The sequence below is a fragment of the Mustela nivalis genome (genome assembly GCF_964662115.1).
Source record: "Mustela nivalis genome assembly, chromosome: 19".
Lineage (NCBI taxonomy): Eukaryota > Metazoa > Chordata > Mammalia > Carnivora > Mustelidae > Mustela > Mustela nivalis.
The window spans coordinates 38023150-38036705 of NC_139038.1; the positions used below are offsets into that span (position 1 = coordinate 38023150).

Here is a 13556-nt window from a genome sequence, read left to right on the forward strand (position 1 = left end):
CCAGGGCGGCCAGACCTTCCCCGTTCAGGACAGCTCCGGCTTCCAAGCACCCAATGGGCCTGGCGGAGGCATCCGGCCACCTCCAGAAGGCGGGCTGCCCGCCAAGTCTCAGCTAGGGCCATGCGCCTACCTCAGCGACATCAGCCAGGGACCGGGACACAAACGAGTCTCTCGAGTTGCCATCCAGCAAGCTGGGGCCCAGCAGGGAGGTGCCGCTGTGGGTCCCCGACAGGGGTGGCAGCATCTTCCGGCTCTTCTCTGGAGAGATGAAGCTTGCTGCCAAGAGAAGGAGGAAACATCCTGAGACCGGCTCACCTGGAGGGTCCTGGGGAGGCCACAGACAGCCCTGCCAGGCACCCCCAGGCATGTACCCGTGTGCTCGTGTGGCCACTGGGCTTCGGATGGAGTCATGTGCTCCCAGCCTCCCTCCCACGGGGAGCCTGGAGTCTTCCGTGCAGCACGAGGGAGTCGGCCTCATTTTCCAGGAGCCCTGCCACGGCCCGCTATCGTGTCACGACCCTCGTCTCCCTGTAAGGTGCTTCTGATCTCTCACGTTCCTTATCTGACTTTGCAGACCCTATGCTGTTCTGTGACCTCCTTCAGAACAGAGCCACTTCAGTACCTCATCGGACCCTCATTCACCTACGCTGCCAACTATGGGCCTGCGTGCCTGCATGTGTGCCGACCTGACCCGTGTGTAAAACCACCCTTAAGGGCCGCCAGCCCCCCACCCCCACGCGTGTCCTCTACAGAACGCTGGGGGTGCTGATCCCACACGGGCCCCAGGAGCCCACCCTGCGCAGGCCGCCGAGGCCAGTGTGGCTGTCCCTCACGGTTCCTCCCACCACACAAGCACCTAGTGCCCGGGGCAGAGGCCCATCCTGCAAACGCTCCAGCTTATAGTCAACACGCCAAGAGACTGTGGACACGTCCGCTTACAACACTCAGCTGCGGACGGGAAGAGGAAGCTGAGAGCACCAAGAGCCGTCATCTGTCCCACCGCCAACAGCAAGAGCAGAAAGCCCGAGCTGGCAGGAGCCAACAGCGGGCAGCCCGGAGACGGGTACAGGAGACAGGAGTGCAAAGACAGGGCCATCTCAGCTGGGCCAGCGTCACCGGGGTGTTTGCATTCATGCCAGCTTGTGAAGTGCCCCCAGAGACTCGGCGCCCCCCCAACCATGTGAGGGACACAACATGAACCCTGACACAAGCAGTTCTGCTGGGACCTCAGACTCCAGGCCCTACCCATGTGCACCACAGGGAGCCCGCCGTGCCCTGCTGTGCCCTCCACTCACCAAACAAGCTGCTGAGCGACGAGTCCGTGGGGTCGCTGGGGCACCACTGGGGGTCGTGGGTTGGGGAGGCGATCCAGTCGGGCTGGGGGCTGCTAGATGGGGAGGGAAGACTCTTGGAGCTGTCGCTGCCATTCAGTTTTGCCGGAGAAAGAGGGACTCCCTCGCCTGTCAACGGAAGCGCTAGATCAGAGATGCCGTCGTGGGTGAGTGGCACCCTGCCTCCCCCTGCCCCTCCCGCCCCCCACCCAGAAATCAGCGGGCAGCAGAGCCCTGAACATGTAGACCCAGAACCCCACGGGGCCCACGGAGGATGAACGATCCTGACCCACAGAGGCAGCCCACAGCGGCAGGGCCATGTACCCAGCTCAGGGAGTAGCGGTGGCTGCAACTATGCTGACGCGGCCAGACCCCAAGCAGAGAGCCACCCCCAACACACACTGCTGGCACCAACAGCAGCCACACCAGCACGCCAGGGTGCGCATCTCCTCATCACCAAGAGAAGTGAGACACGAGGGTGAAGGCGATGTCCTCTGCGAACCCCCAGCCTGAAGCAGACCAGCAAATGCTGTCCCAGAGAGCCCGACGCCAAAACCCCTACAGGTCCCAGCCCAACCCCTCCTGGGACTTGCACAGCCTCAAGCTATCCTCCCAGATTCAGAGCTCACCAGAAAAAGGCCCCTCTGAGCTATGGGCTGCAGAGGCCTGGCGGGCCCGCTCTGCCCTCGAGGCCGTGAGGAGCCACAGCGCCCGTCTGCCCTTCATCCACTGGGGCTGCCATGCCAGTTGGGTGGCGCCCCACACGCAGCAGACGCTCCACACTCAGGAGGGAGCGCAGGGCAGCGGTGTGCCCAGCAGCGGTGCAGACCCCCCCACCGGGAGAAGTCCGGACCCCCAGGGCCCTCACCGTACTGGCCGGAGCTGATGGCTATCTCGATGATGGAGTCGCTGATGTGCGTGGCGGGCTCGCCCTGCGAGAGCACGTCCTCGGGCGGCCCGGGCAGGGAGATGTCCAGTAGCGCAGAGACGTTGGGTGGAGACAGGCGGCTGCTGGAGCCCTCCGGTGCGGGTAGGGGTGCGGGGGGCCCATTGTGGAGAGGAGCCTTGGACAGCTCGGATAGGGAGATAACAGGTGAGCCCTGGGTTGGGGAGCAGGGAACACAACAGATGATCAGGAACATGGAAGGGAAACTGCCTCAACCCACATGGCAGTGACTGACAGGTGCAACAACAGAGAATTTAGGAGCCAGCAGCCACCTCCCCCTTCTCTGCGATATACACACCCAATGGATTTACTTCTCTGGAAACCACCTGAGCAATGGTGGCCTTGGAGGCCAGACGAAGGGGGTGGTGGTCGAGGGGGGCCTGGTCCTGCTTCCAAGGCTGGCAGGACAGCTGGTTATCTGGGCAAAGGAAATGTACCAAGGAGCACTACTGGAGACGACCTCCATCTCCTGGACCCAAACAGTCCTTCCAGGAGCATGACCGACACAGGCCGCCTTGTGGTGGGGAAGCAGGCCTCCAACGGGAGCTACGAGTTCCTGTCCAGGCGAGGTGGGAAGGACAGCGCTGCCGGGCCTCAAAAAGGGCTGTCTGTGTGCTCTTGCCATGACCTGGCAGTCCAGGGGAGTGAGGCTACGGCCACGGGCAGACCATGAGGGTGGGGGCCTGGCTCAGAGGGGGCCCGGGGCAGCTACTCTGCCCTTGAGCTAACAGCACACTCTACCTGGAAACTGTCCGCCACTGGCTCCTGCTCAGGCCTCGAGGGGATGCTGATAAACGGGTCGCCTGTGCCCTGCAGCAACACCAGGAAAGCCAGTGAGCCCCCCGCTCGCACACTCCTCACAGCCACAGCGATAGGAGGTACTACTGTTGGGGATGGGTCACCGAGTCCCCACAACTGAGTCCCCGTAGAGCCTCAGCATGGGGGCTGGGGAGTGGGGTCGTAGATGTGCCAGGGAGGCATGGGGTGGCCTGCCAGCTGTTGTGGTCAGAGCTGCTTTCTCCACAGGCAGACAGGAGCCCCATACCATCTGAGCATCAGAGCAAGCCTGTCCCACTGCCTCCACCTCGGCTCTCCCCTTGAGGCCACACAGCACTCACCCATGCCTCATCCTGGCTCAGGCACTCTCCAAGAGCCTCCTGGGGCCCATCGCCTCCTCAGGCAGAACTGGAGCCCAGTATGAGCTAAGTCCCTTGGCCTTGGCGCCTATCCATCTGGAAAGTGACTGACCTATCCCAGAAGCTGGTGATGGTGCAGAAAAGCCTGAACGTACTCACCCCCACGGCGGGGATGGAATCGCCATTCTGCTGGCCGCTGGCGGGGTCTTGACCAGCGACACTGGAGGTCACCTCGTCCGAAGACAGTGGAGAGATACCAGACAGGCCCTCAGTGTCCAAGACGGGGAGGGGGCTCCCGGGGATGATGCCGGCGCTTTTAGCGGCTAAGTCAACAGCACCTGGCAGCACAGAGGACATCTGAAGCTCAGCTCCAGGGACACCCTGACAGTGACCCAAGGGGATCACGGTGTACCCTCTCCCTCACGCCTCATTTCCAAGCAAGGGCAAAGGCTCTCGTGTTCTCCCTGAACAGTAACAAGACACTGACTTGGAGAGGACAATAGAAACCTCACTCGGAACCCTTTCGTTGGGTCTGCCATGCTGGCAACAAAAACTTACTGGCCAGGTGGCCTGTGGCCTGGGGTGGAAGGGCCTTGGGCACAATCGGCCGAGACAGGGCGGCTTTGGTCAGGGAAGACTGGATGGGCCGGAACGAGCCTCTCCCTGCGGGGAAAGGACAGAAACAGACATGTCAGCCCGCATCCCCGGGATGCACGAGGGGGCCACGGAGCACTTTCTCTCAGGCCACGGCCATGGGGGCTGAGCCATGTCGGAAGCACTGAATTTTCCAGTCACCAACTTGGGAAGTCACAGGTCAGGCAGGCCCTGAGGAGGAGAAAGTCCGGGCCCCTGGGACTGGCACCAGCACACTTCCCGGGACTGCCGAAGGCTGCAGTCCACATGCCTCACTGAGGGGACCTTGATGGAGGGCGGGCGCACAACCTGAGCGGCGGGTGTGGAAGGCAGAGCAGCAAATCAGGCACCGGGACTCAGCCTCTGCAGCTCCGCGCCCCCACCAGCCTTTCCGCAGCTGAAGGCACACATGAGAAAAGCCGTGGACGCTCACGGAGTGTGTGATCTGACCCGCGGGGCCAGACACGGCGCGTGCGTCACTCCACCACAGCGGCCGTGGGAGCCCGAGCACTTCCGAGAGCTGGGGCCCCTCCTGCACCACACCCCTGCCGCATACCACCACCCACCAGGTGTCCGTGCCTGCCCTCCGGGGCCCAGGCGTGGCACCCTCGGGCTCTGGGGACAGAGGGACATAGAGATGGACGGGATGTCCTGCAAAGAACCGAGGACACCAACACCTGCCATTCCCAAAGATGGGGCGATGCCCAGGAAAGCGAGAAGCCGGGGAGCCTGCATGCTTACCGGTCACGGAGGAATTGGACAGGATGGAGAAGGAACAGACGTTGTGGGACTGGTGCTCAGATGGCCGAGGAAGCAACGTTCTCTGTGGAGGGAGGAGTGCCAGTGAGCAGGTGATGGACAGACCCCGGGGCCAGCCACCACTCGGAAAACCGGCGATGAGCCGTAAGGGACATTCCAGGTCAGAGGGAGCGGAGTGTGTACGGACAGCGGCTCTGGCTTGAGGGCCCATGACGCAAGGGCCCTGGGGCACATGGAGGACAGCTGTGCCCGCAGACCTCGAGGCCCTGAACGCTGGGCCTCTCTGACAAGACTCCCAAGGAGCTGACCTCCCCCAGGGAATGGCGGAGGGACGCCGTGATGGCATAGCGCTGGCTCAGAGTGACCTCCCACGTGCTGCACTCCTGTTACGGACACTGGCCGTGGACTCTCAGAGACAATCCCCCCCCAGATCGCAGGCCCCTTGCGCGCGTCGTGAGGAAATAAAGCAGCTCCTCACAACACAGATGGGCTCAGGCCATGAAGCACAAGCCCACGGCTGGCACGGCACCCGCCCTCCCTTCTCAGCGGCCCCGGTGTCCCGGTGCCACATCACGCAGGGCAGTGTGGCAGCTTCCACCTCACAGGTAGTCCCGGGAACGGCTGCGGCGGTCACAGAAATAAAACATTAACAGGCAGTACCTGCCACGTCAAGACACGCCCAGTTCTAGACACAAGGTACATTCTCTGCTCATGCACGAAGGACTGTCTCCTTGCCCCTCAGGGTCGGCAGAGAGAGGAGGGGAGGGGACCACGACACAGAGGCCCAGCAGGTCTGCTCCGGCACCAGGAGGCATTGGGGCGACCCGATCATCTGGCAGTGAGCTGCGAGGCAGCAGGAAGCGGCCCACTCTGCTGGTGGGAAAGCAGGGTGCTGGGCAGGGAGACAAAGGGCCCTGTGCCGCCAACACTTTCTAGCAGAACAGTAAACGCCCAAGACCACAGACTACGTGTGGTTCCACTTGTGTGAAATGCTCAGGAGAGGCCAACCCTCAAGGACCGGGAGCGTGACTGGAGACAGTGCTTGCCCAGGGCTAGGGGGTGGCACCTGAGGTGACAGCCATGGGCTTCCTTTGTGGAAAGATGGAAACGTCCTGGGGTCAGACAGCGGGGACGGCTGCCCAGCCACGAGCCCTTCACCCCTCCGGGCTGCCTCCCTCACACACCCGCGGGAGCACTGTTATACAGCTTGACAAACGCCATCGCCACAGGCCAGGCGCATGCGCGAGCTTACACCCCAGGGCCATGGACCTGCCGTCCAGCCAGTAACAGGAGGATTCACAGACGTCACCAAATGTGCCGCTATGGACTGCACCCATTACCACAACGCTCGGGACCTAGGATACAGCAGTCCCAGCTCCACACGGCACGTGTCCCAATACCCCATGGACACCTCGACTGTGACGGCATCAACCCTACAAGTACTGTTGTCCCACAGGGACATAGCTGGGGCAAGACCTGTAAGTTTGGCACAGTAGTGACTGAACAACACCCATCAATAGCGAAACAGAACCGTAATTATCCACTAAAACCAAGGTCACGCCAGCAAGGTCTCTCTCGTCTCTATCCGCAGGAGCAAGCAAGGTCGGTGATCAGGCTCATGAGGCAGCAAGAGGCTACCGCTGACCTTCTGACGACATGCCCGTAGCATCACCCACTTCCTGCTGACCTCGGCTACAAGCCATGGCAGAACCACAGGTGAGAGGGCACTGCCGGGCACCCTGTGGCCTGAGACCCGCCACGCAATCTCTCCTTCCTACATCATGGGAGTCTGGTCTCTGGCCACTCCATCTACCCAGTCATCTGCCTCTGCCAGCTGCGTGTACATAACAGAGGCTCCAAGAGTCCTCGGACACACCCTGACCTGGGACACACAGGAGTTAAATCCCCAGAACATTCCATCTCTCTCACAAGTGGTGCTCGTGCTGCACAAAAACCATGTGTACGTCAGGGGATGGTCAGGGCCCCATTACTCCTCTGCTTGTCCCTGGCCCTGACCTGGACCACCAGTGGCTTCCGCAGGTGCCGGTTCCGCAGCTTCCTGGGCTTCGGCAGGAAGAAGTCCGACTGCATCTGCAAGGACACGGCACCGGGGTGAGAGCAAGCCCCCAGACGCAGGCCCCCTGCCAGCAGCGTGGCGCAGCCCCCACTCACGCTGATGGAGTTCAGGTGCTGCCGGAAAGTCAGCTCTGTTTCTTTACTGGGAGAATAGAGCTTCCCGTGACGACTGTTGGGCGGGAGAGTAGTCGGGACAGCAAAAAGGCCACCGTCTGAGTCACTGCTGCCTGTGCTGGAGGGGCCTGCCACCAGGAGGGGTCTCGGCGGGTTCCTCAGACCTAGAAGCCAAGGGACGGCAAAAACGACCACTTACCACTTATCACAGTGTGCACGGAGCTCTCTTTCTGGAAGAAAGTCAGAGCCAGAACACGGGACAACCGACCCATCTGCTCATGTATTTCCTAGATCTCAGTTCCCAAACCTGCTTCCTACGCTTTTCCCTGCAACTCCAGTCCCACCACAGCTGAACCACGGCTCTCGGTGAAGGCACAGCAGCACTCTGCCACCTCGATCCGCAGAGCGAAGGGCTGACGGGCCTGCAAGGACATCTGAGAACTGAAGAACCTTCCAGACCATGCAGCACAGACCACAGGTCAGTAAGCTCTCTCTGTAAGGGGCCAGAGAGCGAACTGCTGGGCTTGGTGGGCCCCCCACCCCTGGTAACCCTGGGCTCTGCAGCTGGATTGCGGCCGGGGGCCTCAGAGCCTGTCCTGACGACAAGCAGCTATGGGCCATGGTCGGCCGGTCCTGGTCTGAAGCGGCAGAGAATGTTTCTTTAGGAACCACTGTTCTAAGAAGACTTTGCCAGCTGCTGTTACCATGGGTGCTGCTGCACAAGCCCTCAAGCCATGTAGGGACAGGCCCCCTTCCCTTAGTTTTCATTTGCGAGTCTGTGAAATTAAGCTGAGGCCCTCTGAGCACCAAGCCGGACTCTGGCACTGCAAGTGTCTCGGTCTAGAAACATCCTCAGCGCAGAGAGAAAGGACAGGAAAGACCGCAGAGACGAGGACAGTGGGAGAAGAGCGGAAGGCAGGAAAGACCGCGGCCCCCGGCAGCTGGCCCGTTGCTCCCTGAGCCCTGGTCTGCACAGACCCCCAAGCCAGCCTGTCACCCTGGAGGCTGCCCCACGGTGATCCCACTCCACAAGCGGGTTACTCCAGGCACAGCCAGAGAACACATAAAGCCGTGGACGCACAGGGACAGAAGATAACCCAAGGCACCTAGGCGGTGCAGTCGCTTGAGCGTCTGCCTGGATTTTGGCTCAGGTCATGACCTTGGGGTCACAGGATCGAGGTCCATGTTGGGCCCCATGCTGGAACCTGTTTGAGATTCTCCCTCTCCCTCTGCCCCTCCTGCTCATGCTCACGTGCTCTCTCAAAAAAATGTATCTTAAAAAAAAAAAAAAAAAACCCACCTAGAAGCCGTTAACACACAGGCCACGAGGTCTGCTTGGCTCCAGTGTGCCGGCACCTGCATGGGCCTGATTAAGAGCAGATGCGGCTCCGCTTCTCGCATGAAGCTCGTGGCCCTGATGCCGGAAGCTTGCAGCCGTGAGACGTTCACGGTGACCAGAAAGGCCAGGGTGCCACAGGGAAAGCATGCGCAGGCCTCTCAGGCACGGGGCACGAAGGACGTGCCCGTTCTCAACCTCTGTTGTGTTAGGTGCCCGGTAACCAGAATGACCTTGCAGGGACGTTACTCCCCAGCTACGGCTCAAAAGACCAACAGTTCAGACTGGCAGGGCAGCCCACCTTTCCTTCCAAGACCACGTGAAATGGCTGGGGGATCCCTCACCTGACGGCAAAACTTCGAATGTAAAAGAAACAGGCCCTTCTGAGGCTTTCAGAGGGCAAGGGAGGCTTCCGCTGATCTCACAATGACCCCCCCAAAGTGACCTAACTGGCAAGGTCCACCCCACATTTCCTAATGGCGCCCACCCCCCAGAACCCAAAGCCTTAGGTGACAGGTCCGGAGCTCCCCGTCCCCCTGAGTAGCGGGGACTTCCACTCCGACACACCATCAGTGAGACCGCAGCCCAGTGAGAGGGGCCAGCGGCAGGTGTCGCATGTGCTCCCAGCACAGCCCCCACACCTGGGAAGGCACATGGAACGGCCCGGCCTCACCTGAGGAGCAAGGCGTGGAGCCGGGCGAGAAGGTCTTGCTGCTGCGGAGGGTGGACTGGCTGCGCGGGCAGCGGGGGCTCCGGGAGCTGACAGTCACCACCTTCCCCGGGGGTGTCGCCGACTGCTCCTCCTGGGCTGGCCTCACTGAAGCCGTGGAGCCGGCGTTCCCTTCTGGAGCCTGGGACGGAAAAGGGCCACGACAGAAGCAGAACATAGTGAATGATGGTTCGGGGAGGCTCAGGGCTGGAGGCATGAGGAGCTCCAACCGGCTCAGGGATCACAACCCCCGTGCGGGGTTCGTGTCCTAACCCTGTCACTTGGCAGCGTGCCGCCTTCCCACCACCACCCACAGGCAGGTCCTCCAAGGAGAAAGCACACTGCCTCCAGGCCGCACAGATGGTCAATCCCATCCCGGCTGAGAGCCAGGGGGGACACAGCCACCCTAAGTGGTCACGCTGCCGGAGGGGCTGCCGCACGGTGGGGACACAAACTTGTCTTTCTAAAAGGCTTTAAAAAACCGCGATGGCCTTTGCGGACTGTGAGTCAGAGAAAGTACGTACTAATTTTCTAGAATTCAACACGGTCCCAGCTGAAGTGGTCTCTGCTGACTCAGATGCCAACCACGGGGCTTCTGCAGGCCCGGGCTCAGGCCACACTCAGTGCCGTGGTCCCCGCCGCAGAGACACCCTCTTCCTCCCCACCCTGGTGACCCCTCGTCGATCTCCCCCAGCACCCACTCTCCAGGAACACAGGGGCCAACCTCTCCGTGAGTTAGGGTCCCGTTCCTCTGCTTGTGGCATGACCTTGCCAGCTGCAGCTTGCTCAGGGCTCCATCCTGACCCACCTTGCCTTTTCCATGGGACCCTCCCACCCCGCACCCTGCTCTGCCCTCTCCCGCTTAGTTTGTTCAGAATCCCCATGCACTCTCCCCGGCACACCCAGCACCCTCTTGCCAAGGTCCCGCCGGCCAGTGGCCTGGGAGTGGGTGGCACCGGCCAGGCAGCTCCAGGGGCCAGTGGGACCAGCCAGCCTCCCACGCAAGGGCTGCGAGCTCAGCTGGGACCTCCACCCTGGGGCTCTCACAGCTGAGCTCTGTCACAGTCAGCTGGGGAGGGGCCCCTACATCTCTGGGCCCACAGAACGCACATCTCTCGTGAGTCCCAGGTGATGCAGAAACCTCCGTGGGGGCCCCACCCCGGGGCATGGCTCTGAGCACCCTGCTCTGAATTCTCTGTCGTGTTCCCAAGCTGCCCGCCATTCTCTCCCCGTCAAGGCCAAGGCCACTGCCTGCGTCCTGCCCCAGGCTCCGCGGGAGCTGGCCTCGCTGGGTCCTCTCCCCCAACGTACTAGACATGCTTCTGTCCCTCCAGTCTTCTTTCCTCCTGGAGCCTCACTCTAGAATGTTCTCTGAATTCATCTGTCCACTCGCCTGCACGTTGCCCACGCCCGTCCATGGGGCACTAGCCTGACCCACACTAAACCTAAAGGCCACGGCTCACCCTCGGGTCTCTGCAATCCCCGCCCAGGTCCCACCAGCCCGTGAGCACCCTCTGTCCCGCAGCACAAACTCACATGCATCCCCACACGCTCCACCGAGCACCTTCTCAGTGGCAAATGCCGCATACGGACGCAGGAAGGACGCACGCTGAGGACCGTCTGTCCAGGAGGAGTGTAAAGGGCTGTGCAGACATGACTGCTCTCGTGGGCCCACAGGGTCCCCACAGCCCATTCTGTCCCCCAAACCCCCTCCTGGCCACCATGTTCCGCTCCCCTGGCAGCTGCTCCTGGAGGAGATGGAACCCCGCGCTCCCAAGCACTAAGCACGCGCAGTGGCTCAGGAACCTGTTCAGACTCCATTCTCTCGCGCCCTGGAAAGCCCACGGACTTTCTCTCGGTGACATCCTCTGCTCCGTTGCTGCTAACCTGATGCCCCAGGAAGGGGTCACAGACACTGAGGACCCCTGGAGCCCTTCACCTAGCCCCTAGGCACAGGCCTGGCACCCCGTCCGTCCCCTCCCCACCCCCTTCCCTCCTGGGAAACTGTGCCACCGTCCTCCCAGGACGGCCCCACTCAAGCACGAATGACCCTGCCATTCCCTCTGCTGAAATCTGCAAGGTTCCTGACTGGCTACTGGCCACAGCAACCGCATCGCCTCTGCATGGGCTGTCCCCAGGCCAGGAGGGAGGGCTGAGTATAATTACTGAAGCCTGACAAGGAATACCTCCTCGGTCACTGTTGTCTTTGGAGCCTCATGTGTGCCATGAGGAGGCCCTTGCCTGCAGCAAACCAGAGCCCTCTCCCCAAAACCCGGCTCAAGGGAAGGAATGGAGGCCTGCCTGGTCAGCTGGGTCCCCGCCTCCTTCTCCCCCAAGACACAGCTGCTTGGGTGAGAGCCAGTAGGCAGAGGCAGGCCCGCCCTGGAGTGGGAGAAGGACTGTGTGTCAACCCGCACTCACCAGCCTGGGGTTGACCTCCGTAGAGATAAGCTTCAGGAGGCAACCGAGGAGACGCTGCTTGTGGAAGGTGGAGGGTGGGGAGCCGGTGCGGGAGCCCTGGGCCTGTGCGCCGGGCGCCTGGCCCTCGGGGCCCAGCACAGCCAGCCAGTCGTACTCAAGCTGCAGCTTGTTCGGCTTGCCCATCATGAGGTAGACTTCGGCCAGCGTAAGGCTTTCAGAGGTCTGCAGGTTCCAGCCCTCCTCGCGGAGCTGCTGGGCCAGCCGGCTGGCGGGGACGTCCTTCGGAGGCTTGGCAGCAGGCTGTCCCTGAGGTGGGGGGTCCGAGGGGCTGGCCTTTTCCTGGGGCTCCTCTGCAGGTGCATCTACTGAGTCTTTAGTGCAAACATCTGGCTGGAGCCCGGGGCCAGGCTGAGGCTCTGGAGCCGGCGGGGCATGGACAGGGGATGGTGGCCCAGCCCGGGTGAGGCCAGCCACCTCTGCCCCGCTGGGGACACGAGTCTCTGGGGAGGCGCACCCAGAGGGCCGCACGTCCGCACAGCGGCACTGCTCGGGGATGATGAGGTCCTGACAAGACTTCATGTAGCGCGGGAAGGGGTCAAGGAGTGAGAGTTCCTCTTCTAGCTCCGGGAGCTGGCCACAGGCACATGTCCCATCCCCGGGCTCTCGGGCAGGGCCGTCCCTGCCCTCTGCAGGAGCAGCCATGGGGGTCTTCTCAAGCCGTGTCCCCGCATCCTGAAGCCCAGGGGGCAGCCTGTCAGGAGTGTCTAGGCTGCTGAGGCTCGGGGGGGGCCCCTCCCCAGGGGCACTTTCAGGGGAGCTCTCTCCAGAGCTCTGGGAGGCGTCGGTGGAAGGAGGAGGACGTCCCGGGCCCTTGCCCTCAGCGCCGCCCCTTGGACACTTCACCTGGCCCCTGGCCGTGCCCTGCCCACTCTGAATGCCCAGGATCTGGGCGGGAGGCAACGTGTGGGCATCCTTGGAGCTCTGCTTGCACCGGCCGCCCTCCTGCCAGTGCACGGTGCAGAAGGCTTTGGAGTGCACGACGCGGGCCACACCCGGCAGCGGCGTCAGCGTGCAACTCTCCCCTGGGAACAGGTGTAGTGCCACCTTCTCCTGCGACGGCTCTGTAAGCGAGTGCTGCAGCTGCCGGTCCTCGAGCGTCTTCCGCTGGGCACATAGTCAAGGAGCGGCCACAGGAGCAGACCTGCCATGTGCTGCGGGCCGCGGAGCACGCATGCCAGGGACGTCCTCCTCTACCGGCGGTGCACCCAGCAGCCACCCTCCCACCAGAGACCGCAGGCTGGCTGGTGGCCAAGGACACAAGAAGTCTGGGGCTGTGTCCTCGCTAGTGCTACTCAACCTGCTGGCAGGGATGCTGTGCGACCCCTGCCTTGCCACAGAGACCGATGGCAGCCACCTGCAATGTAGACAGCAGGGAGGGGCTCAGGCTGAGCCCCCGAAGATGAGGGACTGTGCTTTAGTCCCCGCTCTGTCCCCTCGCCCCTGGCCCTCTGCACCCTCAGGAGGAGACAAGAAGCCGCGCCCTCACATGTCAGGCATGGCAGGTACGGGCGAGGCCACATTACTAAGAAAAGGATACAATCCGCACTTCGTGGAGCGCCCACTTCTGTTTCAAGAACTCGATGAGGCTGGAGACCTTCCGGTGGAGCTCCACAATCATCCTGCAGAGAAACCACGGGCAGCACAGGGTGGCCGTTACACGGGGAGGGAACCTCCTGAGGACCACGAAGCTGCAGCGGGTACACGAGATGAGGCCACGGGCTGCAGACACTGCGCAGGGGAGGGGCCGGAGGCACGGTGCCTGGCAGGGCCACTGACTCCTTTTCTTAGAAGTCAGCCCTTTAGGGGCACCTGGGTGGCTCAGTCAGTAAAGCATCTGCCTTTAGCTCAGGTCACGATCTCAGGGTCCTGGGATCGAGCCCGTCAACAGGCTCTCTGCTCAGCACGGAGCCTGCTTCCCCCTCTGCCAGTTCCCCCTGCTTGTGCACGCATGTGCTCTGACCAATTCATAAATCTTTAAAAAAAATTAGCCCTTTAAATGGAGAGAAGTAGAGATTCACATGAAGCTGGGAGAAAA

At 62.1% G+C, this 13556-nt stretch overlaps 1 protein-coding gene across 5 annotated transcripts in view; it reads right to left on the reverse strand.

Annotated features, from left to right (window-relative positions):
• The window catches only part of CRAMP1 (cramped chromatin regulator homolog 1), a 54905-nt gene that overhangs the window by 5380 nt on the left and 35969 nt on the right, over positions 1-13556 (reverse strand). For 3 of the 5 annotated variants that reach the window (XM_082713956.1, XM_082713952.1, XM_082713954.1), the window contains 11 exons: positions 13059-13140; positions 11462-12625; positions 9005-9182; positions 6822-7159; positions 4788-4869; positions 3972-4076; positions 3573-3751; positions 3019-3087; positions 2200-2431; positions 1296-1460; positions 131-276 (listed from right to left, as the gene is read on the reverse strand). In XM_082713956.1, the coding sequence (XP_082570082.1) occupies positions 131-276; positions 1296-1460; positions 2200-2431; positions 3019-3087; positions 3573-3751; positions 3972-4076; positions 4788-4869; positions 6822-7159; positions 9005-9182; positions 11462-12625; positions 13059-13140 (2740 nt within the window). The remainder of the gene's footprint in view (positions 1-130; positions 277-1295; positions 1461-2199; positions 2432-3018; positions 3088-3572; positions 3752-3971; positions 4077-4787; positions 4870-6821; positions 7160-9004; positions 9183-11461; positions 12626-13058; positions 13141-13556) is intronic. The other 2 variants (XM_082713953.1, XM_082713955.1) reach the window with 1 other exon arrangement.